We start from the raw sequence: 23,524 nt of genomic DNA, 5'->3' as shown, positions 1-23,524 counted from the left end.
TCAGTGCTTCCAGTGAATATTCAGAGTTGATTTCCTTTAGGACTAACTGATTTGATCTTGCTGTTCAAAGGACTTCAAGAGTCTTCTCTAGCACCACAGTAGAAAAGCATCAGTTCTTTGGTGCTCATCCTTCTTTATGGTCCAACTCTCACATCTATACATGACTGCTGGAAAAACCATAGCTTTGACTATATGGACTTGTCAGCAAAGTGATATCTCTGCTTTTTAATATGCTCTCTAGGTTGATCATAGCTTTTCTTCCAAGGAGATTTTTACTTCATCAGAATTAACATTTTCTTATAGTTTTTGCTTTTTGTTTCCTATCTAGGAAATCTTTGCCTGACCCAAGGTCACAAAAATTTTCTTCTTGAAGTTTTATAGTCTTGAGTTCTTATATTTAAGTATATTTCAGGTTAATTTTTTAATGCAGTATGAGGTGAGATTGAGATATACTTCTTTACATAGATGTCCAGTCATTCCAGCTCCCAGAGCCTGTGGTCTTCATTGTTGCGCCACCTTGCCTCCCAGTGTCCTCGCCCACGTTTACGTCTGGGACTCTGTGCAAGTCCTTGGAGTCTCCTGCTGTGCTCAGCGTGTACAGGCGCACTTTGCTTTCTTGTGCTTTGTAGATAACTGCTTTTTTCTTTAATTGATTTTTTTGTAGTAACTCTGTGTCAAGCAAGTGTGTTGGTGTCATTTTTCCAATAGCATTTGCTCATTTTGGAAGGCAGCTGTGCTCACCACTGTATCACCAACGCCAGTTTGTGTCTCTGTGTCACATTTTGGTAATTCTTGGGATATTTCAAGCTTTTTCATTGTTATATTATTATGGTATATTGTAATCAATGATCTTTGGTGTTGCTACTGTAATTGTTTTGGGGTGCCACAAACCACACCCATATCAGACAGCAAATTTTATTATTGTACTTCACTTAATTTCTTTTTTTAAGACAACACATTTAATCAATAAATGTTGTATGTGTTCTTACTGCTCTACCAACTGTCGATTCCCCTTTCTCCCTCTTCTTCTTAGACACCTATTATTGAAATTAGACCAGTTATTAACCCTGTAAGGGCCTCTCACATCTTCAAGAGACAGGAAGAGTCACACATCTCTCACTTTAAATCAAAACTTAGAAATGATTAAGGTCAGTGAGGAAGGCATATCAAAAGCCATCACAGGCCAAAAGCTGGGTCTCATATGTCAGGTGGTTAGCCAGCTTGTGAATGCAAAGGAAAAAGTTTTTGAAGGAAATTAAAAGTGTTACTCCAGTGAACTCATAAATGATAAGAAAGTGAAACAGCATTATTGCTGATGTGGAGATTTTAGTTGTCTGGACAGAAGATCAAACCAGCCACAACATTCCCTTAAGTGAAAGCCTCATCCAGTGCCAGGTCCTAACTCTCTTCAATTCTGTGAAGGCTGAGAGGTAAGGACGCTGCAAAAGAAAGGTGTGAAAGTAGCCAGAGATTCTTAAGGTTTAAGGAAAGATGCTGTCTCCCAAGACTTCAGAGTGCAAGGTAAAGCAGCAAATGCTCATATAGAAGCTGCAAGTTATACAGAAGACATAGCTAAGACCATGAATGAAGTTGACTTCATTGTACAGCAGATTTTCACTGTAGGTGAAACAGCCTTATACTGATAGAAGATACCATCTAGGACTTTCATGGCTAGAGAGAAGTCAATGCCTGGCCTCCAAGCTTCAAAGGTCAGGCTGACTGTTGTTAGGGACTAATATAGCATGTGACTTTTAAGTGGAAGCCAGTACTTGTTGACCATTCTGAAAATCTTAAGAGCCCTTAAAAATTATGCTATATCCCCTATGCCTGTGTTCTATAAATGGAGCAACCTGGATGACAGTGTATCTATTCACAGCATGGTTCAGTGAATATTTTAAACCCATTGTTGAGATCTACTGCTCAAAAAAAATTTTTTTTCCAAAATATCCGTAATTTTGCTCATCAACCATGTATCTGGGTCACCCAAGAGTGCTGATGGAGATGTTCAATGAGATTTATGTTTTCATGTCTGCTAAGATAGCATCCATTCTGCAGCTCATGGATCAAGAAGTCATTTTTCATTTTCATGGCTTTTTAAGAAATACATTTCATAAGGCTGTAGTTTCTATAGATAGTAATTCCAGTGATGGATCTGGGTAAATTGAAAACCTTCTAGAAAGGATTTACCATTCTAGATGCCATTAAGAATATTCATGATTCATGGGAACAGATCAAAATATGAACATTGTTTTCTTTTAAGACATAATACTATTGCACACTTCTACATGGTAGTGTAAACAACTTCTGTATACACTGTGAAGTCAAAAGATTTGTGTGACGTGGCTTTATTGCAGTAATCACTTTATTGCAGTGGTCTGGAACTGAACCCACTTTGCCTGATGTGTAATAATGATTAGAGGGAATATATAGCAGCACTTAGTACAGTGTCTGCAGTATAGCAAGTCTTCGATCGCTGATAGCTATGAATGTTATTGATAATTGTTTTTTAATCTCTCATTCAGCTAACATACTAAACACTTGTTACATGTGCTGGGGAAGCGTTGGTGAACAAAGTGAACAACGTTTCTATGATGATAACACATTACCTTTATATAAATCATAAGATAATGGTATTAGTGAAGTGAAAGTCACTGAGTCATGTCCAACTCTTTTTGACCCCATGGACTACACAGTCCGTGGACTTCTCCAGGCCGGAATACTAGAATACTGGAGTTGGTAGTCGTTCCCTTCTCCAGGGGATCTTCCCAACCCAGGGATCAAACCCAGGTCTCCTGCATTGCAGCTGAGCCACCTTAGTATAATTTAGTAAATGACGTTGAAGTTGAGGATGCGTTTTGGTACAGGTGTGAAAGCTTGCAGTTGATATCCGTAATGTGCTAGTTTAAAAAGTGTCTTAGAAGAGGAATTGGTCAGCCTTAGAATTGTAGAGGAAAACACCAGAAGAATGTCCCCAGCATCATCCAAGGAGGGAATTTTCTGATCCAGGTCACCCATATTCCTAGGAGGTGAGGCAGCCAGCTGTTGCTAGAAGCAGGCCACTGAGATCATTTGTCACATTTCACTTGTGATGCAGCATGAGTTTCTAGTCCACTCAATAGTTCTAATTTCTTTTTTAATAAATCAAATAGTTAGCCTTTTAAGGATTAAGTTCTTAAAATGTGGTACTTTACATAATGTGACTCCAGTTACCCAGTGACTGAATGACTTTCATGAGAGGTGTCGAAGGTAGGGCATGGGCTTTGGAGTTAGAAGGGAGTTTATTTCCTTCTTTTCTTTATGAGCTATAAGGAGTTGCACGAGTTACAATGTCTAAAATCCTCAGTTTCTCTGTGCTCCCTTTATAGCAATGTGACTAAGTGACTGGCCCTGGGACATATTATTTATCTTCAATTATTTGCAGTGTAAACTATAGTGAATTTTACTTATGCAGCATGTTTATTTTCAGAATCGTCTAAAAGAAATCGAACAAAATCTCTCTAAAATAATGAGACTCGACAATGAAATTAAAGCTTTAGAAAGCCGAAAGAAGCAAATGGAAAAAGATAATAGTGAACTGGAACAGAAAATGGAAAAGGTTTGTGGTGGTAGAATTTTGTTCTACTTCAGAATTTTGAGATTATTGTCATGAACCTCACTTGATCCCATTTTGTTACTCATTTCCAAACATAGAAATCTTGATGTTTGTGTAACTTCCATGTTTATGTTAAAAGGAAGGATATTGAATAAGCTCTGGTTCATATTTTGTACCTCAGTGTGGTACCTTGTTATACTTTATTTTCATTCTACACAGGTTTTTCAAGGATCTGATGAGCAACTAAATGATTTATATCACAATCACCAGAGAACAGTAAGGGAGAAAGAAAGGAGATTGGTAGACTGTCAGCGTGAACTGGAAAAATTAAATAAAGAATCTAGGCTTCTCAATCAAGAAAAATCAGAACTACTTGTGGAACAGGGTAGGACAGTGTTTACTTGTTTGTTTCCTGTATTATAATTTTATGAATTTTCTGTATGAATGATGAATCTCCAGGGAATTATGCCGTGTGAAAAAAGTCAGTCTCAAAAGATTATATATCATATGTTTCCATTTTATATGACATTTTGAAATACTAAAATTTTAGAAATCTAGAATAGATTAGTGATTGCCAGGGTTACCCAGTAGGAGGAAGAATGGGAGGAGGGTTAGCATGATTATGGTTTTATAATTTTATTGACTTGATTGATTGCTTTTCTGTCATTGAAGAGAGTGGAGACTGCTCTCTAGTTGTGGTGCCTGGGCTTCTCGTTGAGGTGGCTTCTCTTATTGTAGAGCACAGGGTCTAGGACATGTGGGCTCAATAGTTGCAGTTCCCGGGCTCTAGAGGACTGGCTCAGTAGTTGTGGCACACAGGCTTAGTTGCTCCACAGCATGTGTGGGTCTTCCCAGGTCAGGGATCAAACCCATGTCTCCTGCATTGGCAGGCTGATTCGCTACCACTGAGTCACTCGGGAAGCCCTGGTTCTGGTTTTAAAAGAAAGAAGAGGGGTTCTTGGGGTTTTGAACTGCTCAACATCTTGACTGTCATGGTGAATGTAAGAACCAATACAGCTAATAAAATCATATAAAACTTACACAGATACAGTTTAAACTGGGGAGATAAAAGATTGATGGATTGTATTAATGTCATTATCCTTATTGTGATATAGTTTTGCAAAGTGACTAAAAGAGAACATTGTTTTTCTACTCAACAACAGTTCTGACATCAGATGTGTAGGTTTTTCCACACCAAGGAATTTTCCAGTTATCAGTGGATACCAGGTGTCCTGTAATTTCATTCATTTCTGACACTCCTGGTCTGAAATTAGCACAGACCCCACAGATTAAGGACTCAGTCCCATGAGACTGTCCCTCACTTTACTTCAGATGCTGCTCCCAAGTCCCAGGTTGTCTAGCACCTGTACTTCTGACCAACTGGCTTTATAGCCATATAAATCAGGGATTTCCACAACTCCTTCCTCAGGTTCAGTAATTTTCTATAACTTCCCAGAACTCAGGGAAACGCTATCACCAGGTTATTAAGAATAGCGCTCAGGAACAAACAGATGGAAGAGTTGCATAGGGCAAGATAGGGGAGAGGGACATTGAGCTTCCATGCCTTCTCCACATGTGTGACTTGCCCAGCACCAGTGGGAGCTCTTTGAGTGTCATTGCTTAGGGTTTTTATAAGTTGCATTAGGTAGGCCTGATTGATGAAGTCATTGGCCATTGGTGATTGAACTCAGACTTCAGCCCCTCCCCAGAAATGGGAGGGGTGGATATTGAAACTTCAGACTCTCTAATCACATAGTTGGTTCCTCTGATGACCAAGTCCCATCCTCCCAAGAGTCACCTTATTAGAATAAACTCAGGTAAAGTTGAAAAGGGCTTACAATGAATAACCAGATACTCTTCTCACCCCTGTCACTGGGAAATTCTGAGTTTTTGGAGCTCTGTATCAATAACCAAGGACAAAACCAAATATGAATTTCTTAGTGTATCTCAATAATATAGTTACCATTGGGGAAACTGAGCAAAGGATATAAGAGATCTTGTTCTATTATTTTTTTTACAATTGCATGTAATGTACAATTATCTTAATTTTTTTAAAAAATCAACTGATAAAAGAATTACTATGATTATGTTTTTTAAAGGCCGTCTACAACTACAAGCAGATCGTCATCAGGAGCATATGCGAGCTAGAGATTCATTAATTCAGTCTTTGGCAACACAACTAGAATTGGATGGCTTTGAGCTTGGACCATTCAGTGAAAGACAGATAAAAAATTTTCACAAGCTTGTGAGAGAGAGGCAGGAAAAGGAAGCAGAAACTGCTAGCCATCTGTTGGTAAATACTGTTATTTTCTGTTTGTATCACATTGTCTAGTTGAATTGTTTTAATTTTGGGGTGGATCTTATTTTGTCATATTTTTGGATTAATGTTATCCATTAAAATTAGCCATGAGGTAAAATAAAACCTTTATGGAAGCAAATTTTGTAAAGTTTATAGTTATAAAATTACAAAGGAAATACAGACATACGTTTCTTATTTGATTTTAGGTAAAAATTCTTTCTGTATTTTCCTCAGATTATATTACTTTTGCATCAAAGAAAATTTTCCTTAGTGGTGTTTTTTTGTGAAAAATTGATGCTTACACTTCTTGCTATGTATTTAGAATGACTTCGCAGGAAAAGAGGCTCTGAAACAAAAACAAATAGATGAGATAAGGGATAAGAAAACTGGACTGGGAAGAATAATTGAGCTAAAGTCAGAAATCCTAACTAAGAAGCAGAATGAGCTGAAAAATGTGAAGTACGAATTACAGCAGTTGGAAGGCTCTTCAGACAGGATTCTTGAACTGGACCAGGAGCTCACAAAAGCTGTAAGATACTCTGTGTAATCCAGTAATTTTAAGGTGTAAGATATTTGGAAGTGTTTTATCTTTTGCTAGTCCTAAGATTACGTGTCAACTTTGTTTATCAGTCTCCTATAAAATGAATTTATTTGGCTGTCTTAATCACCCATCTCTAATCTTGAAACCTGTTGTGCTGAAAATTAGAATCATCTAAGGAAGGTTTAAAAAAAAATACTTAAACTTAGACCTTAAACCTTCCAAATAAAAGTCTCTTTTAAGAGTGGGATGTGGAAATGTGTGTTCAAAACAGAACTGGGTGGTTCTTACGAGTAGTTGAGAACCACTTGTCTCAGTTTTTAAAAAGTAGTATTTTCCCTCTAGGTTCCACACACTGTAGATATTATGATTAAATATATGATTAGATATATGATTATTGCCATGTTACCACTTTTTCTGTGGTAGAAACTTTCTTAGCCCACTTCTTCCTTCTGTGAATTTCCAAAATTTCTTCTCCATTCCTAATCTGTTCCCTTCCCTCGTGTCTCTGTTAGCAAAATAAGCATCCTAAAACTTGGCACATCCCCGCTTTTGGTCCCATCTTGATTATTTAAATGTTTCTTTTTGCTCCCAAACTTAACAGATAACATATAATTTTGTCAGTTTAACCGTTGATCACAATATTGCACTGTTGTGATGGAGAGATACTGGTCAGGGACCACATCACATTTTCTGTATGCTAGGCAATGGGTAGTGAGTTACTTACTTCCTTGATAAATGCTTAATTATTGACTGAAGAGTCACTGAACTGTATACTTAGGCATATTTTTCTTAATTTTGAACTAATTTTCATTTTCACTCCTGTTTGACTCTTGTAGATTTATTTACTAAGTCTTTGCTCTTATAGTAAGGTAACTTTGTAAGATATTTCTTAAAAAGTTTATTCCTTCTGTTTTTCTGTTGTTGAATAAAATCAAAGTAGTATTTTGACCATTCTGAGGAGTAGCTGATTTCTAATACACTTTGCCATCATTTTAACCCAAAATGTTTAAACCTGTCCATTTGTTTGAATTATCAATAAGGAACGTGAGCTAAGCAAGGCTGAGAAAAACAGCAATGTAGAAACTCTAAAAACAGAAGTAATAAGCCTTCAAAATGAGAAAGCAGACCTAGACAGGACCCTGCGTAAATTGGACCAGGAGATGGAGCAATTAAACCATCATACAGCAACACGTACCCAGATGGAGATGCTCACCAAAGACAAAGTATGACCTTTCTTTTTATTCTAGTTATACTCTCTGGTGTTTAAAACAGTTTATCTTACATTCATAATTGTTATACTATGAAGTATTTAGTTGGTATGGGCTTTATATTTTAAGGGTTAAGTGAGCTTTATGCTCTATAAAATAGACTTTCAGGCTTAAAAACTGTACTCTAATTACAAAAAAAAAAACCAGTACAAAAGTATTTACACAAACACACACATGGACATTTCTGTTAATTTTTAACATATATCATACGGAAATTTTGATCTTCCCAAGTGACTCAGTGGTAAAGAATCTGCCTCCAGTGCAGGAGGCTCAAGAGACTCAGGTTCGATCCCTGGGTCGGGAAGATCCCCTGGAGAAGGGAATGGCAGTCTATTCCAGTATTCTTCCATGGAGACTTCCATGGACAGAGGAGCCTGGCAGGCTAAAGTCCGTGGGGTCGCAGAGTCAGACATGGCTGAGAGACTGAGCATACATGTACCGAAGTTTTAATTTTTGTGTCATCAGACCTGTTATTCTTTCCTCTAATGCTGTAAGAAGTTTTCAAGAGTTCCCTGGTGGCCAAGTATTACTGGCAGTTTCACTGCCATGGTCCAGTTCAGTCCTTGGTGAGGCAACTGAGATATTGCACAAGCTGCATAGCACAGCCAAAATTAAAAATGATTTTTTTTTCTTTTTCTCCTTGCATTTTCAGTTTTATTTTTAAGCCTAGAACTGTAATCAATATAAAATTTGGTTTTATTCTTTATGTGGAGATACTGAGTTTTATTATTTTAAAAGATTTTTTTTCCCTTTAGGCTGACAAAGATGAACAAATCAGAAAAATAAAATACAGGCATAGTGATGAATTGACTTCATTGTTAGGATATTTTCCCAACAAAAAACAGCTTGAAGACTGGCTTCATAGTAAATCAAAAGATATTAATCAGACCAGGGACAGACTTGCCAAGTTGAAGTAAGTAGTTATAACATTTGAAGATGTAATAGAAGTCTCTTATGTCATGCTTTCATTTTTAATTGTTTTGAAATCATTTATTGTCATGAAATGGTATGTCTTATTAATTGACTTTGATTCTCCTATATTTTACAAATTAAGTAAAATGGCAACAGTGATTTGAGCTTCTTGTTCCTTAAAAGTTTGCAGAACTAAGAGAAAGAATTAAAATATTCCTCTGTAAAAAGTGAGACTTGAAAATACAAAACTCCTAAAAGGTAATGTGGGGACAAGTTTCATTATGTTGAAATTGGCAATGATTTCTTATTTATGATCCCAAAAATACAGGGAGCAGAAGCAAAACTAGACAGATGGGACTACATCATACTTAAAAACTGCTACACAACAGAGGGTAAAGGTAATCCATGTAATGGGAGAAAACGTTTGCAAATGATATATCTGTTTAGGTGTGGTGGTTGTTGTTCAGTCACTGAGTCATGTTCAGCTCTTTGCAATCCCATGGACTGCAGCATGCCAGGGTTCCCTGTCCTTCACTGTCTCCCGGACTTTGCTAAAACTCATGTCCATGGAGTTGGTGGTGCCATCCAACTATCTCATCCTCTGTTGCCCCCTCCTCCTGCCCTCAGTCTTTCCCTGCATCAGGGTCTTTTCCAGTGAGTTGCTCTTCACATCAGGTGGCCAGAGTATTGGAGTTTCAGTTTGAGCATCAGTGCTTCCAATGAATATTCAAGGTTGATTTCCTTTAGAACTGATTGGTTTGATCTCCTTGCTGTCCAAGGGACTCTCAAGAGTTTTCTCTAGCGCCACATTTCGAAAGCATCAATTCTTCAGCACTTATCCTTCTTTATGGTCCAACTCTCACACCCACACATGACTGTTGGAAAAACTATGAAATGAAATGATGAAAGTCAATCATGTTATGTCCGAATCTTTGCGACCCCATGAACTAGCCTGCCAGGCTCCTCTGTCCTTGGAATTCTCCAGGCAAGAATACTGGTGGGTAGCCATTCCCTTCTCCTGGGGATCTTCTCAACCCATGAATTAAACTTGGGTCTCCTGCATTGCAGGCAGATAGTTTACTGTCTGAGCCACCAGGGAAAAAACAGTTTTGACTATGGACCTTTGTTGGCAAAGTGATGTCTCTGCTTTTTAATATATTGTCTAAGTGACCATACTGTCGTGATTATCTGGATCATTAAGACCTGTTTTTGTAGTTCTTCTGTGTATTCTAGACACCTCTTCTGCTTCTGTTAGGACCTTGCTGTTTCTGTCCTTTATTATGCCCACCTTTGCCTGAAATATTCACTTGGTATCTCTAGTTTCCTTAAAGAGATCTGTAGTTTTTCCCATTCTGTTGTTTCCTTTTTTATCTTTGCATTGTTCATCTATGAAGGCTTTCTCATCTCTCCTTGATACTCTCTGGAACTCTGCATTCATATCCCAACGGAATATCTTTCCCAGAACCTTTGCCTTGTGTTTCTCTTTTCTCAGCTATATATAAGGCCTCCTCAGACAACCATTTTGCCTCCTTGCATTTCTTGTTCTTTGGGATAGTTTTGATCACTGCTAGTGTTACGAACCTCCGTCCATAGTTCTACAGGGACTGTGTCCACCAGATCTAATCCCTTGAATCTATTTGTCATCTCCATTGTATAATCACAAGGGATTTGATTTAGGTCATACCTGAACTGTCTAGTGGTTTTCCCTGCTTTCTTCAATTTAAGTCTGAATTTTGCAATAAGGAGTTCATGATCTGAGCCACAGTCAGCTCCAGGTCTTGTTTTTGCTGACTGTGTAGAGCTTTTCCATCATTGGCTGCAAAGGATATAATCAGTCTAATTTTGGTATTGACCATCTGGTGATGTCCATGAGTATAGTTGTTTCTTGTGTTGTTGGAAGACGGTGTTTGCTATGACCAGTGCGTTCTCTTGGCAGAACTCCATTATTTTTTGCCCTGCTTCATTTTGTACTCCAAGGCCAGACTTGCTTGTTACTCCAGGTGTCTCTTGAGTTCCTAGTTTTGCATTCCATTCCCCTGTGAAGAAAAGGACATCTTTTTTTGGTTTTAGTTCTAGAAGGTCTTGTAGATCTTCCTGGAACTGTATGATTTCAGCTTCTTTGGCATTAATGTTTGGGGCACAGACTTGGATTACAGTGATATTGAATGGTTTGCCTTGGAAACAAACCAAGATCATTCTGTTGTTTTTGAGATTGCACCCAAGTACTGCACTGATGTGAAGAGCTGACTCACTGGAAAAGACCCTGATGCTGGGAAAGATTGAGGGCATGAGGAGAAGGGGGCAACAGAGGATGAGATGATCGGATGGCATCACCAACTCGACGGACATGAGTGTGAGCAAACTCCGGGAGATGGTGAAGGACAGGGAAGCCTGGCATGCTGCAGTCCATGGATTTGCAAAGAGTCAATACGACTGAGTAACTGAACACCAACATCACCTGCATTTTGGACTGACTTGTTGACTATGAGGGCTGCTCCATTTCTTCTAAGGGATTCTTGCCCACAGTAGTAGATATAACGGTTATCTGAGTTAAATTTGCTCATTCCTATCCATTTTAGTTCACTGTTTCCTAAAGTGTCGATGCTCACTCTTGCCATCTCCTGCTTGACCACGTCCAATTTACCTTGATTCATGGACCTAACATTCCAGGTTCTTATGCAATATTGTTCTTTATTGCGTCGTACTTTACTTTCACCACCAGATGCATCTACAGCTGAGCGTCATTTCCACTTTGACCCGGCCTCTTCATTCTCTCTAGAGCTATTTCTTCACTACCCCCAGTAGCATTGGACCCATACTAACCTGGTGGGCTCAACTTCCGGTGTCGTATCTTTTTGCCTTTTCCATGAACAATATGGACAGTATGATTAGGGGTTAATATCCAGAATACATAAAGAACTCCTACAATTTGGTAATGAAAAAACAAATACCCAGATTAAAAAATGTCAAAGGACTTGAAGAGCAATTTCTCCAATAGATATACAACTAGCCAACAAGCATATAAAAAGATACTCAGAATCGCTAATCATTAAGGAAATGCAAATCAAAACCATGGTGATATATCACTCCATACTGGTTAGGATGATAGTTATCAAAACAACAGGAAATACAGTAGTGGGTTATAATAACCTATAATAGAAAATGAAAGAGTAATATGTATATAACAGAATCACTTTGCTGTGCAGCTAACACTGACACATTGTAATTCAACTATACTTCAATTAAATAAGTTTTTAAAAAACCCAGAAAACAAGTGTTGGTGAGGATATTGAGAAATTGGAACTCTGCGCACTATTCGTGGGAATGTAAAATGGTGCAGTTACTATAGAAAACCTTGGAGGTTCTTCAAAAATTAGGAAAAGAATAACCAGATGATTGAGCAGTTCCACTTGTGGGTATATATTCAAATGAAAACATGATCTCAAGGAAATATTTGTTAGTCCATGTTCACTGCAGCATTATTCACAATAGCCAACAGGTGGAAGCAACCTGAATGCTTGTTGATGGATGGATAAATAAAATTTGGTGTATGTATAATGGAGTATTATTTATCTTTGTAAGATAAGGAAATCCTGTGTGTTGAGAAACCTTGAGGGTATTAAGTGAGGTACACTAGTCACAAGAAGTACTACATGGTTCCACTTAAATGAAGTATTCAAAGTTGTCAAACTCTTAGATACAGAAAGCGTATATATTGGAGGTTCAGAGTAGCTAGAGGATGAGGGCGGGGTGGGGTGGGGTGTGTTGTTCAGTGGGTATAGAGTTCAGTTTTGTAAGATGAAAAAGCTTTAGAGATCTGTTACACAGAAATATGCATACAGTTAACACCACCATGCCGTACAATTTAAAATGGGTAAGGTTTAAATTTTGTTTTTTCCACAGTTTAAAAAAAGTGATCAATTTTTTTCAAGTATCACCTTGAGTGGTGTTTAGATAGGAAGGTCAAAAATCCCACACATTTTTGAGGAAGATGGTGAGTTTGGCCATGTTAAATTTATATTTCTTGTGGAAATGTCTGTTAGGGAATAAAATATTGGAGTTTGAGGTTTAGTAGATTGGAACTTGTTGCTTTGCAAATGATGTTGGTGTCAGTAGTACATGTCAACTTGGAGTTATTCAAAGAGAAGAGAAAGAATTGTAGTCAGATTCCTGGAAAACACCAGCATTTAAACTGTTGGCAAGCAAAGGAAGAGGAAGCAAGAGAACCGAATGCCCAGGGAGCCAGGGTGCAAGCAAGAGAGAAGTGTTGTCTGGTTTGCCATGAGAAAATATTCTTCCAAGGAGGAGCCCAAATGTTTGTGGTGCTGTTAAAATAGTGATCTTAATGAGCAGTGCTCAATGTCTAGGATGGTGAAAGCATCATCTGCACATTATTTTATTTCCAAATTTTTACTGCAACTTACAATGGAAAGTATCAAGATGAGGCATGTGTGCACTCAATGCATATTTATCTGAAACAAATTTCTTAAAATAGTAGCAGTACTAACTACGCTTAATCCACTCCAATATATTCTGCATAGTATATTCAGTTTTTCAAAATATGCTGATTATAATACATTAAATTGATTACATGACTTACCTAATGTGTCAAAACCTGTACATTGAAAACCCCTGATTTGTATGGGCACGGAGGCTGGCTAGGATAATATTTAAGAGTTGGAGTGGAAATTAATTGTACTAGTGAGCAAAGTCTTTGGTGAATGAGAGGGAATGAGCGATCAGGTTGTAAAAACTGGTTTGGCCAAGATGTTTGTTCGATTTTTCCTCTGAGATGGCTCTGGTAGCTCTAGTTGTCTTTAACTTCATTCAGAGTGATTTTGTTAGATTATATTGTGACAGCTGTCCCGTCAGCATGCTTTTTAAAATAAATAAATAAAATGTCCCCAAATTGGTGAATTTTGTGTAGCCATTTTAGTATTGAAGATGAAAGAGAAAAGCAATATTTTCACATATTATGCTTTGTTATTTCAAGAAAAGTAAAAATGCAACTGAAACACCAAAATGATTTGTGCCATATATAGAGAAGGTACTCTGGTTGAAAACAGTCAATGTTATGTCATGCAAGATGTATCTGATATACTCAAAATATCCACATCAAGCTGAAAATCATTTGCACCAGCTTGGTTGTGTTAATCGATTTGATGTTTGGCTTCCACATAAATTAGTGAAAAAAACCTTCTTGACCATATTTCCACATGCAATTCTCTACTTAAGCATAACAAAAAGTTCCATTTTTAAAAGAAATTGTGACAGGCAATGAAGAGTGGATACTGTACAATAATGTGGAATGGAAGAGATCGTGGGTCAAGGAAAGTGAACACCACCAACCACACACCAGAGACCAATCTTCATCCAGAGAAGTTGATATTGTGTATATGGTGGGATTGGAAGTGAGTCCTCTACTATTAACTCTTTCCAAAAAATCAAACAGTTCCAGCAAGTACAGCTGCAAATTAAACCAACTGAAATTCTCTTAATGGAAAAAATTTCAGTTCTTTGGAAGACCATAAAAGGCACCTGGAACAAACTAGTTCTTTACTCAAAAAGATAAAAAGTTTTTCAGAAGATGGAATTATGAGTTGTTTAGAAAATGGCAGAAGGTAGTGGAACAAAACAGTACATTGTTTAGTAAAGTTCTCGGTGAAAATGAGAAATGTGTCTTTTATTTTTACTGTAAAACCAAAGGAACTTTTTGGCCAACTCATTGGATGACAGCAACAAAGAGGGAACAAAGGAAAAATTTTTTACTGGAGGGAATGGAAGTACAGTTTGGAAAGGGTTCACACAGAGTTAAGTGAATGCTCTCCTTTTTTCTAATCTCCCTCCAGTAGATCTGTGAAGCATATTCTCCTTGCTAAGGTTCTTAATGCAAAATCTAAGACCATGATCCCCCCTCAAACCAAGCAGAGTTCGGTTGTACACATTTTTCTGGGAGCGGGTGTCTGACCAGAGCGAGTCAGTGTACTGTAGGAGTAGAGTGCAGGCAGTAGTGGGCTGTTGCCATGACTTCTAAAAAAAAAAAGCACTTGGTCACAGCAGACTTTTGTAGTATTTTCTGGCAGAGTTTGTCTTGTATCTGCCTTCACACTTTGAATTCGTTTCTCATATTTTAAAATTGTAATCTATTTTCTTATTTTAGCAAGGAACTAGCTTCAGCTGAGCAAAATAAAAATCATATAAATATTGAGCTAAAAAGGAAGGAAGAGCAGTTGTCCAGCTATGAAGACAAACTGTTTGATGTCTGTGGTAGCCAGGATTTTGAAAATGACTTGGACAGACTTAAAGAAGAAATTGAAAAATCATCAAAACAACGAGGTAAGTTACCTTCTTTATGTTATCAGTGCATTTTCATGTTTTTGATTTTTTGTTCACAGGTAGCTGTTAAGGATGGGAGATTTAAAAACTTGGTGCTGGAGCCAGGTGGCTCAAGTTTCACTTCTGGTTCTACAACCTACTTGCTTTATGACTTTGGACAGATTATTGAAACTTTTTATACTTCAGATTCATTACCTGAGGACATAATTGCCTAGGATGTTGGGGAGGAGTAAATGAGATTATAGTGTCTGGCACATAACACTCTCTATAAGTTTTGTTATACTTTTTGTGTTACCAGAAAATAATTTATATAAATCTGAATGTATTGTGCCCTTGAGAAGATTTAAATGTCAGAATTTTTATTTCTTTCATAGTGTGTTTATAAAGCAAGAAGAGTATCATGTATTTACAGAAAAGGATAGAAATATATTAACAAAACCATATTTTATATGCATCTCACTGAGTGTGTGTATATATATATATGTGTGTGTTTTTTAAATAGCCATGTTGGCTGGAGCTACGGCAGTTTATTCCCAATTCATTACTCAGTTGACGGACGAAAACCAGTCGTGTTGCCCTGTCTGTCAGAGAGGTTTTCAGACAGAAGCTGAATTACAAGAAGTCATCAGTGATTTGCAGTCCAAGCTGAGGCTTGCTCCAGATAAGCTCAAGTCGACAGAATCAGAGCTAAAGAAAAAAGAAAAGCGGCGTGATGAAATGCTGGGACTAGTGCCCATGAGGTGAGAATAGCAATTTCCCATTACCGTGCCTGTATAGCAGCACTGTAAGAGATACCTGTCTACCTCCTAGCATAGGGTGGGTATTCAGTTAGCAAGAGTTGAATGAATAAAGGTTAAAGTCAGGAATCTAAGCCAGAATGTTCCTTCCCTGTTAATTTATGTGATAAGAAAGAATTGTTTTCTTTCAAAATAAGTTTGTTTCTTAAACTACTCACAGGATGGGTACATTCTTTATACTCTGTGAGTGTGTGTGTGTGTTTCATTCCTGAGACTTGGGTTGAGAGCAGAAATTTTAAAATCTAAATTTTCAGACTATTTGCTGATGTGTCACTTTCTAAACCCAGCAGAAGAATTAAAGTACTGGAAAGCCCCCCTTAAGAGACAAATTTTAAACTATACTTAGGTTTTTCTCACTTCCAGAAAGAATGAATTATAGATTATTTCTATTGTTTATTTTTCCCTCTCTTCTATAAGAAATCCAGATGATGGTCTATTTATAAATAAAATCAAGTCAGAGAGTATGTGAAGATTGCCTTGGCATTTCCCAGAACATAGAGCACAAAAATGGTCACAGACCAATAAGACATGAGCTTCATGGAGCTGATGATCTTTGTAAGAAAATGCATTAGTTAGGAAGAAAGAAGCCAGTGGACTATAGCATGAGGGTAGTATTTTGAGGGAAGGAGGAGGAATGTAAAGCATAGAAAAGTTGATTTGACTCATTAAAGAGAAGGAAAGGGGAGAGGGGAATTAGACCAGTGTGTATAAAGGACAGGGAAGAGTGAGACATGTGCTGCATTAGAAACATTATCTGGACTTTGAGAACTTATTTGTAGTGACTGATTCCCGTAAGTAGGGAAGACAGAGTTGCATTATGTTCATTCCTAGTTACAGCTCTGTCTTTTAGATGATGGGGAGCCATCCTCAGGGATTTAATGAAAAATGTGTTTTAGGAAACTTAATCTAATGTTAATACATTGAATGGATGAAAGTGAGAAAAGCTCTAAAAGCAAAAAAGGAAGAGGTATGTTGACTTGGAAAACTGAAGAGGAGTGCAAGGAAAAGGAGAAGGAAAGATGCACGAAGATGTTTTGTGGTAGCCAGCCTGTAAGATGGTCCCCAGTGATCCTTGCCTCCTGGTATTCACATTCTTGCATAGTTGTCTCATGTTCCAGGATGGGTTCCAGGATATGTAACCAGTAAAATACAACAGAAGTGATCACAGGTTCCTTCGAGGATCAGGTTATATTAGACACTATAGCTTCCCACTCTCCTTTTCTTTCTCTTGGATCTGGGGGAAGCCAGCTGCTGTGTTGTGAGCAGCCCTGTGGAGGGACCCACTTGGTGGGGACCTGAGGCCTTTGAACAACCACATGAGTGAGTGTACCATTTGGAAGCAGATTTTCCAGCAGTAATACCTTCAGATGACTGCAGCTCACAGCTTGACCGCACCTTCAGTAACACACCCTGAGTCAAAAATACCCCAGTAGCAGCTAATCCTCCTATCTGTGGGAAATAAGTGCTATTGTGTTTTAAGCTGCTAAGTTTTGGGGTGTTGTGTTATGTAGTGATAGATAACTAATATAATCATCAAGAATAAAAACCAGATCATTAGGGGCTACAGAGAGCATGTCATATGGTGACAAAAGCAATAATTTGAGAATGAAAAGGAATAAGGCAAGATCTTAGAAAGACATTAAGTGAAAGATAAAATTAGAAGTTGGTGGAAAGTACATGTAGTTCTGTGTCAAACTGGTAAATTACAAAGAGCAGAAATCAACACTGTATTAATATTTTAGGACCCTTGCCAATATAGCTCCCCTTGTCAGAGTAAGGTACGTATCTTATTCATTGTTGTGCCTCCATAATTCTTTGTGTTTTGTAAATTTGGTAAGTAACTGTTTGCTGAATGAATAAGAACTCTAGTAACTGTAGTTCCATGTGTTTATTGCTGCTTAACAACCCCCCCTCAGAACTTGGTACCTCACAACAGTGATTTATTATGATCTTCCATGGTTCTGTGGGATAATTGGGCTTAACTAAGTGGGATTGGGGGCAGGAGGAGAAGGGGACAACAGAAGATGAGATGGCTGGATGGCATCACTGACTCGATGGACATGAGTTTGAGTAAACTCCGAGAGTTGGTGATGGACAGGGAAGCCTGGCGTGCTGCGATTCATGGGGTCACAAAGAGTCAGACAGGACTGAGCGACTGAACTGAACTGAACTGAAGTAGTTCTTATTTGGGGTATTTCATGCAATTGCAGTCAGATGTTGGCTGCAGTCATTTCAAGGCTCTACTGGCCTGGACATTCAGTAGAGTTCACTCGTGTGGCCGCTGATGATGCTGACTGTTGGCTAGGAGCTCATCTGAGGCTCTACTGGCCTGGACATTCAAGATGGTTCACTCATATGGTTGGTGGTGATGCTGACGATTGGCCACGGGCTTACCTGGGCCGTCACACAGAATGCCTTCATGTGGCTTCCACCTGTGTCTTGGACTTCCGGCAGCATAGTGGCTAGGTTACCACAGGAAGTATTCTAATAGCAAATGTGTTAAGGCCTGGGCCCAGAAACTGTCATAGTGTTACTTCTGCTGTTTTTTATTGGTCATAGTGTTGCTGCTATTTTTTACTGCTATTTTTTTACATAGACCACGTCTATGTATGTATGCAAATGTAAAAATGGGGTTAAAAATTTAATGGATGCCTGTAGTTCTCCACAAAGATGACCCAGTCAAGTGAATGCTTGATTGTCATTAGGCTGTTGTAACTTTGTCACTTTTTAGGTAGTGGGCACATAACTTAAGACAAACTTAGAGTCCATAACATCAGGAAATAATGTGAACATGAATTATTCATAATCTGGGAATACATTCATATTTATTCAGGAAAGTTTTTCATTGCTCTGGTATAAAAGATTACAGGTCTTTTGTCACCACAGATTGGTTGATTGGCATTTCTTGGTCATAGTGTGGACTTTTAAAAAATCATTAAGTAATAACAGTGTAATAGCTAATGCTTGAGTTTCTAGTTTATTATAAGATTCTCATTAGAAATCAGTTTAATTTATCATACTAATTTGATTTTGATTAAGAATTTAAAACTTTTCTGAAATAAGCTTAATAGCTTTTTATTTTTCAGATTAAATACAAATTTTGTTGTTTCCAAGGTATTAACAAAAACAGGTTTGGGGCCAGTACCTGCCACAGGGGTGATTAATTCATTGGCTAGAGTAGCAGTAGAAAAGTGGGTTTAACAGCTTTTGTACCGTAAGCCCATGTAGCATTTGACTGAATGGTTTCCTTCCTTCCTTCCTTCTTTTCTTCCATCCTTCATTTTTCTAACGTTTAAAGTTTTTAATTTTGTAATTTTAATTTGTAATTTTACACTTAAAATTTACAAAGGTAGTACAGAGAGTTCACATATATCCTTCACCCCGTTTCTCCTGATGTTCTCAATTTATGTTACCATAATATGGCTATCTAAATCAAGAAATTAATTTTGGTGTAATTCTATTAAACTACAAACCACATTTGAATTTTAGCAGTCTTTCTGTTAATATCCCTTTTCTATTTCAGGATCCAACTTAGGATCTCCACATTGCATGTATTAGTTATCCTTGTTATTAATATTTATCCTTAGGCTCTTGTGTGGTCTACCATAGTTCTTTGTCTTTCATGATCTTGACACTTCTGATGAGTATGGTCTTGGTAATTTGTAAAATATCCTTCAGTTTGGCAGACAGCATGGTAAAATTGTTGCTATCAAGATCCCTCAATAGGTACTAAAATCAGTGGACAAAGGTTTGAGGAAAAACAGAATGTTTACATTGTCTTCAGTGTATTTCTCCTAGGTTTTTATTGATTACATAGAGAAAAATAGTAACTTTACAATGGATAAATCTGGCTGACACTGTCTTTACTAAGTAAGAGTAACATAATGACATCATGTGCCCACTAAAGATGCCCTGATAAGGATACAACATCACTTCTATGGTATTCTTGCCAAAAATATGTAACCTCCATCTCCTTATGAAGAAACATTACATTGCTTATTTTTAATTGTGTTTTTGTGAAGGCAAAGCATAATTGATTTGAAGGAGAAGGAAATACCAGAATTAAGAAATAAACTGCAGAATGTGAACAGAGACATACAGCGCCTCAAGAATGACATAGAAGAACAGGAAACACTCTTGGGTGCAATTATACCTGAGGAAGAAAGTGCTAAAGTTTGTCTGACAGATGTTACAATTATGGAGAGGCTCCAGGTACAGTTACTGCAATTTAACGCTGAATAAAACTTGTTTCATGGTGGTTTGAAAATGACATGTGAGTGTTTAAATAGCTAGTTTTCTGGTACAAATTGTGTTCCCTATTCTGAATTTCAGGTAGTTTCAGGGAGTAACTGCTTAACTTACATTTCTGAGTTTAGTTCTTTTTATCCATAAGTTGGGAGAATTATGTTTATTTTTCTTTTTTAGTCTGCTTCCTTTAATCCAATAGTCAGTTAGGTCTGACTCATTGTGGCCCCATGGACTGTAGCACACCAGGTTCCTCTCTCCATGGGAATCTTTTCAGGCAAGAATACTGGAGCGGATTGCCATTTCCTTCTCCACAGATCTTCCCCACCCGGGAATCAGACCCATGTCTCTTATGTTTCCTGCATTGGCAGGCAGATTCTTTACCACTGAGCCACCTGGGAAGATGCCTTTTATTTTCATCATTTAAATTAACTTAAGCATAAAATTAAGAGACTCGAGAGCTCTTCAAGAAAATTAGAGATACCAAGGGAACATTTCATGCAAAGATGGGCACAATAATGGACAGAAATGGTGTGGACCTAACAGAAGCAGAAGATATTAAGAAGAGGTGGCAAGGATACACAGAAGAACTACACAAAAAAGATCTTCATGACCCACATAATGACAATGGTGTGATCACTCACCTAGAGCCAGACATCCTGGAATGTGAAGTCAAGTGGGCCTTAGGAAGCTTCACTATGAGCAAAGCTAGTGGAGGTGATGGGATTCCAGTTGAACTATTTCAAATCCTAAAATATGATGCTGTGAAAGAGCTGCACTTAGTATGCCAACAAATTTGGAAAACTCAGCAGTGGCCACAGGACTGGGAAAGGTCAGTTTTCATTCCAATCCCAAGGAAAGGCAATACCAAAGAACGTTCAAACTACTGCACAATTGCACTTATCTCACATGCTAGCAAAGTAATGCTCAAGATTCTCCAAGCCAAGCTTCAATAGTACATGAACTGTGAACTTCCGTATGTTCAAGCTGGATTTAGAAAAGGCAGAGGAACCAGAGATCAAATTGCCAACATTCGTTGGATCATAGAAAAAGCAAGAGAATTCCAGAAAAACATCTGCTGTATTGACTATGCCAAAGCCTTTGACTGTGTGGATCACAACCAACTGTGGAAAATTCTGAAAGAGATGGGACTACCTGACCACCTTACCTGCCTCCTGAGAAATCTGTATGCAGGTCAAGAAGCAACAGTTAGAACCAGCTGTGGAACAATGGGCTGGTTCCAAGTTGGGAAAGGAGTACGTCAAGGTTGTATACTGTCACCCTGCATATTTAACTTATATGCAGGGTACATCATGAAAAATTCCGGACTGGATGAAGCACAAACTGGAATCGAGATTGCCAGGAGAAATATCAATAACCTCAGATAAGCATATGACACCACCCTTAAGGCAGAAAGCGAAGAAGAACTAAAGAGCCTCTTGATGAAAGTGAAAGAGGAGAGTGAAAAAGCTGGCTTAAAACTCAACATACAAAAAACTTAAGATCATGGCATCCAGTCCCATCACTTCATGGCTAATAGGTGGGGAAACAGTGAGAGACCTTATTTTCTTAGGCTCCAAAATCACTGCAGATGGTGACTGCAGCCATGGAATTAAAAGACACTTGCTCCTTGGAAGAAAAGCTATGACCAACCTAGACAGCATATTAAAAAGGAGAGACAGTACGTTGCTGACAAAGATCCATATAGTCAAAGCTGTGGTTTTTCCAGTAATCATGTATGGATGTGAGAGTTGGACTATAAAGAAAGCTGAGCACTGAAGAATTGATGCTTTTGAACTATGGTGTTGGAGAAGACTCTTGAGAGTCCCTTGGACTGTGAGGAGCTCAAACCAGTCGATCTTAAAGGAAATTAGTCCTGAATATCCATTGGAAGGACTGATGCTGAAGCTGAAACTCCAGTACTTTGGTCACCTGAAGTGAAGAACTGATTGATTGGAAAAGACCCTGATGCTGGGAAAGATTGAAGGCAGGAGGAGAAGGGGACGACAGAGGATGAAATGAGAATGAGATGATTGGATGGCATCACTGACTCTATGGATATGAGTTTGAGCAGGCTCCAGGTATTAGTGATGGACAGGAAGCCTGGTGTGCTGCAGTCCATGGAGTCGCAGAGTTGGATACGACTGAGCAACTGAACTGACTGACTGAAGCTTAAAATTAATTTCATTTTTATCGTATTAAAATTTGTTAAAAATTATATCTGAGAACAGTTACAAATTAGATTTTTTAAAGTAATTAAAAGCAGTTAATTTTTAAAGATTTTGAATAATGATAATGCCATAAATTTCCTAAAGGAAATAACTTTGATTTATTCTTAAGATGGAACTAAAAGATGTTGAAAGAAAAATTGCACAGCAAGCAGCTAAACTCCAAGGACTAGATTTGGATCGAAGTGTTCAGCAAGTAAACCAGGAAAAACAAGAAAAACAACACAAATTAGATACAGGTAATAGAGTGTGTTTCCTTATAAAAACTTCAACATTCCCAGCATATGGTTTTTACCATTAATTTTATAACTATTATGTGGACAAGGAACAGTCTTCCAGTCCACGGTATAGTCACTTTCTTTGCTCAAAAGCATCACTTCTCTCTCCTTTCTTTACAGAACAGACTTTGAATAATAGGAACTTTTGAATAATTAGTAATAGATGGAAAGTGAAAGTCGTTCAGTCATGTCTCTTTGCGACCACATGGACTATAGAGCCCATGGATTTCTCCAGGCCAGAATACTGGAGTGGATAGCCTTTCCCTTCTCCAGGGGATCTTCCCAACCCGGGGACTGAACCCAGGTCTCCTGCATTGCAGGCGGATTCTTTACCAGCTGAGCCACAAGGGAAGCCCAAATAATAGATAAGCTGTTCTCTTTCTCAGTCATGCCTGCCCTGTGAGCTCACCCATGGGTGTTGGGACAGCAGGCGGGTTTGGGAGCTGGATAGATTGTTCTGGCATTTTTTCTTGCAGTGGGTGGGACCCACAGAAACTCAGCCTTTGTGAATGTCACAGACCTATAAACTAGAAAGATGTTGCTTATGGTGTTTTCTGTGCCCTTTCATTAACTGTATGGATACGTTCTCATGCAGTTTCTAGTAAGATAGAATTGAACCGTAAGCTTATACAGGACCAGCAGGAACAGATTCAACACCTAAAAAGCACAACAAATGAACTTAAATCAGAGAAACTTCAGATATCCACTAATTTACAACGTCGTCAGCAGCTAGAGGAACAGACTGTGGAATTATCCACTGAAGTTCAGTCCTTACACAGAGAAATAAAGGTAAAAACATTCATATGTATTTGTTTTTTAAAATTAATTCAGATATATGAAATGCTCTTTTTGGGACAATGGCCAAAACATGATTATTGTGAGAATCAAATCAAAATGGTATACAGAACTTATACTAATAGGTAAAGACTTCTGGGAGAAGATTTACTGGCCATAATAAGAAAGAACTGGCTGCCTGGTTAAGTAGTAAACTTCCTATTACTGGAGGTAGTCTGGTGGTGACTGCTAAC

General features: G+C 38.0%; 1 protein-coding gene across 2 annotated transcripts in view; it reads left to right on the top strand.

The window, feature by feature from the left end:
• RAD50 (RAD50 double strand break repair protein) overlaps positions 1-23,524 on the top strand; it is a 249,957-nt gene that overhangs the window by 188,108 nt on the left and 38,325 nt on the right. For both annotated transcript variants that reach the window (XM_070465048.1, XM_070465047.1), the window contains 11 exons: positions 3,467-3,595; positions 3,812-3,977; positions 5,692-5,885; positions 6,214-6,420; positions 7,473-7,655; positions 8,456-8,613; positions 14,773-14,948; positions 15,451-15,688; positions 19,768-19,957; positions 22,331-22,457; positions 23,092-23,285. In XM_070465048.1, coding sequence (XP_070321149.1) covers positions 3,467-3,595; positions 3,812-3,977; positions 5,692-5,885; positions 6,214-6,420; positions 7,473-7,655; positions 8,456-8,613; positions 14,773-14,948; positions 15,451-15,688; positions 19,768-19,957; positions 22,331-22,457; positions 23,092-23,285 — 1,962 coding nt within the window. The remainder of the gene's footprint in view (positions 1-3,466; positions 3,596-3,811; positions 3,978-5,691; positions 5,886-6,213; positions 6,421-7,472; positions 7,656-8,455; positions 8,614-14,772; positions 14,949-15,450; positions 15,689-19,767; positions 19,958-22,330; positions 22,458-23,091; positions 23,286-23,524) is intronic.

This window comes from Odocoileus virginianus, chromosome 3 (assembly GCF_023699985.2).
Source record: "Odocoileus virginianus isolate 20LAN1187 ecotype Illinois chromosome 3, Ovbor_1.2, whole genome shotgun sequence".
NCBI classification, from domain to species: domain Eukaryota; kingdom Metazoa; phylum Chordata; class Mammalia; order Artiodactyla; family Cervidae; genus Odocoileus; species Odocoileus virginianus.
The sequence above is the reverse complement of the archived record's forward strand: the minus strand, read 5'-3'. Positions and strand labels throughout refer to the sequence as shown.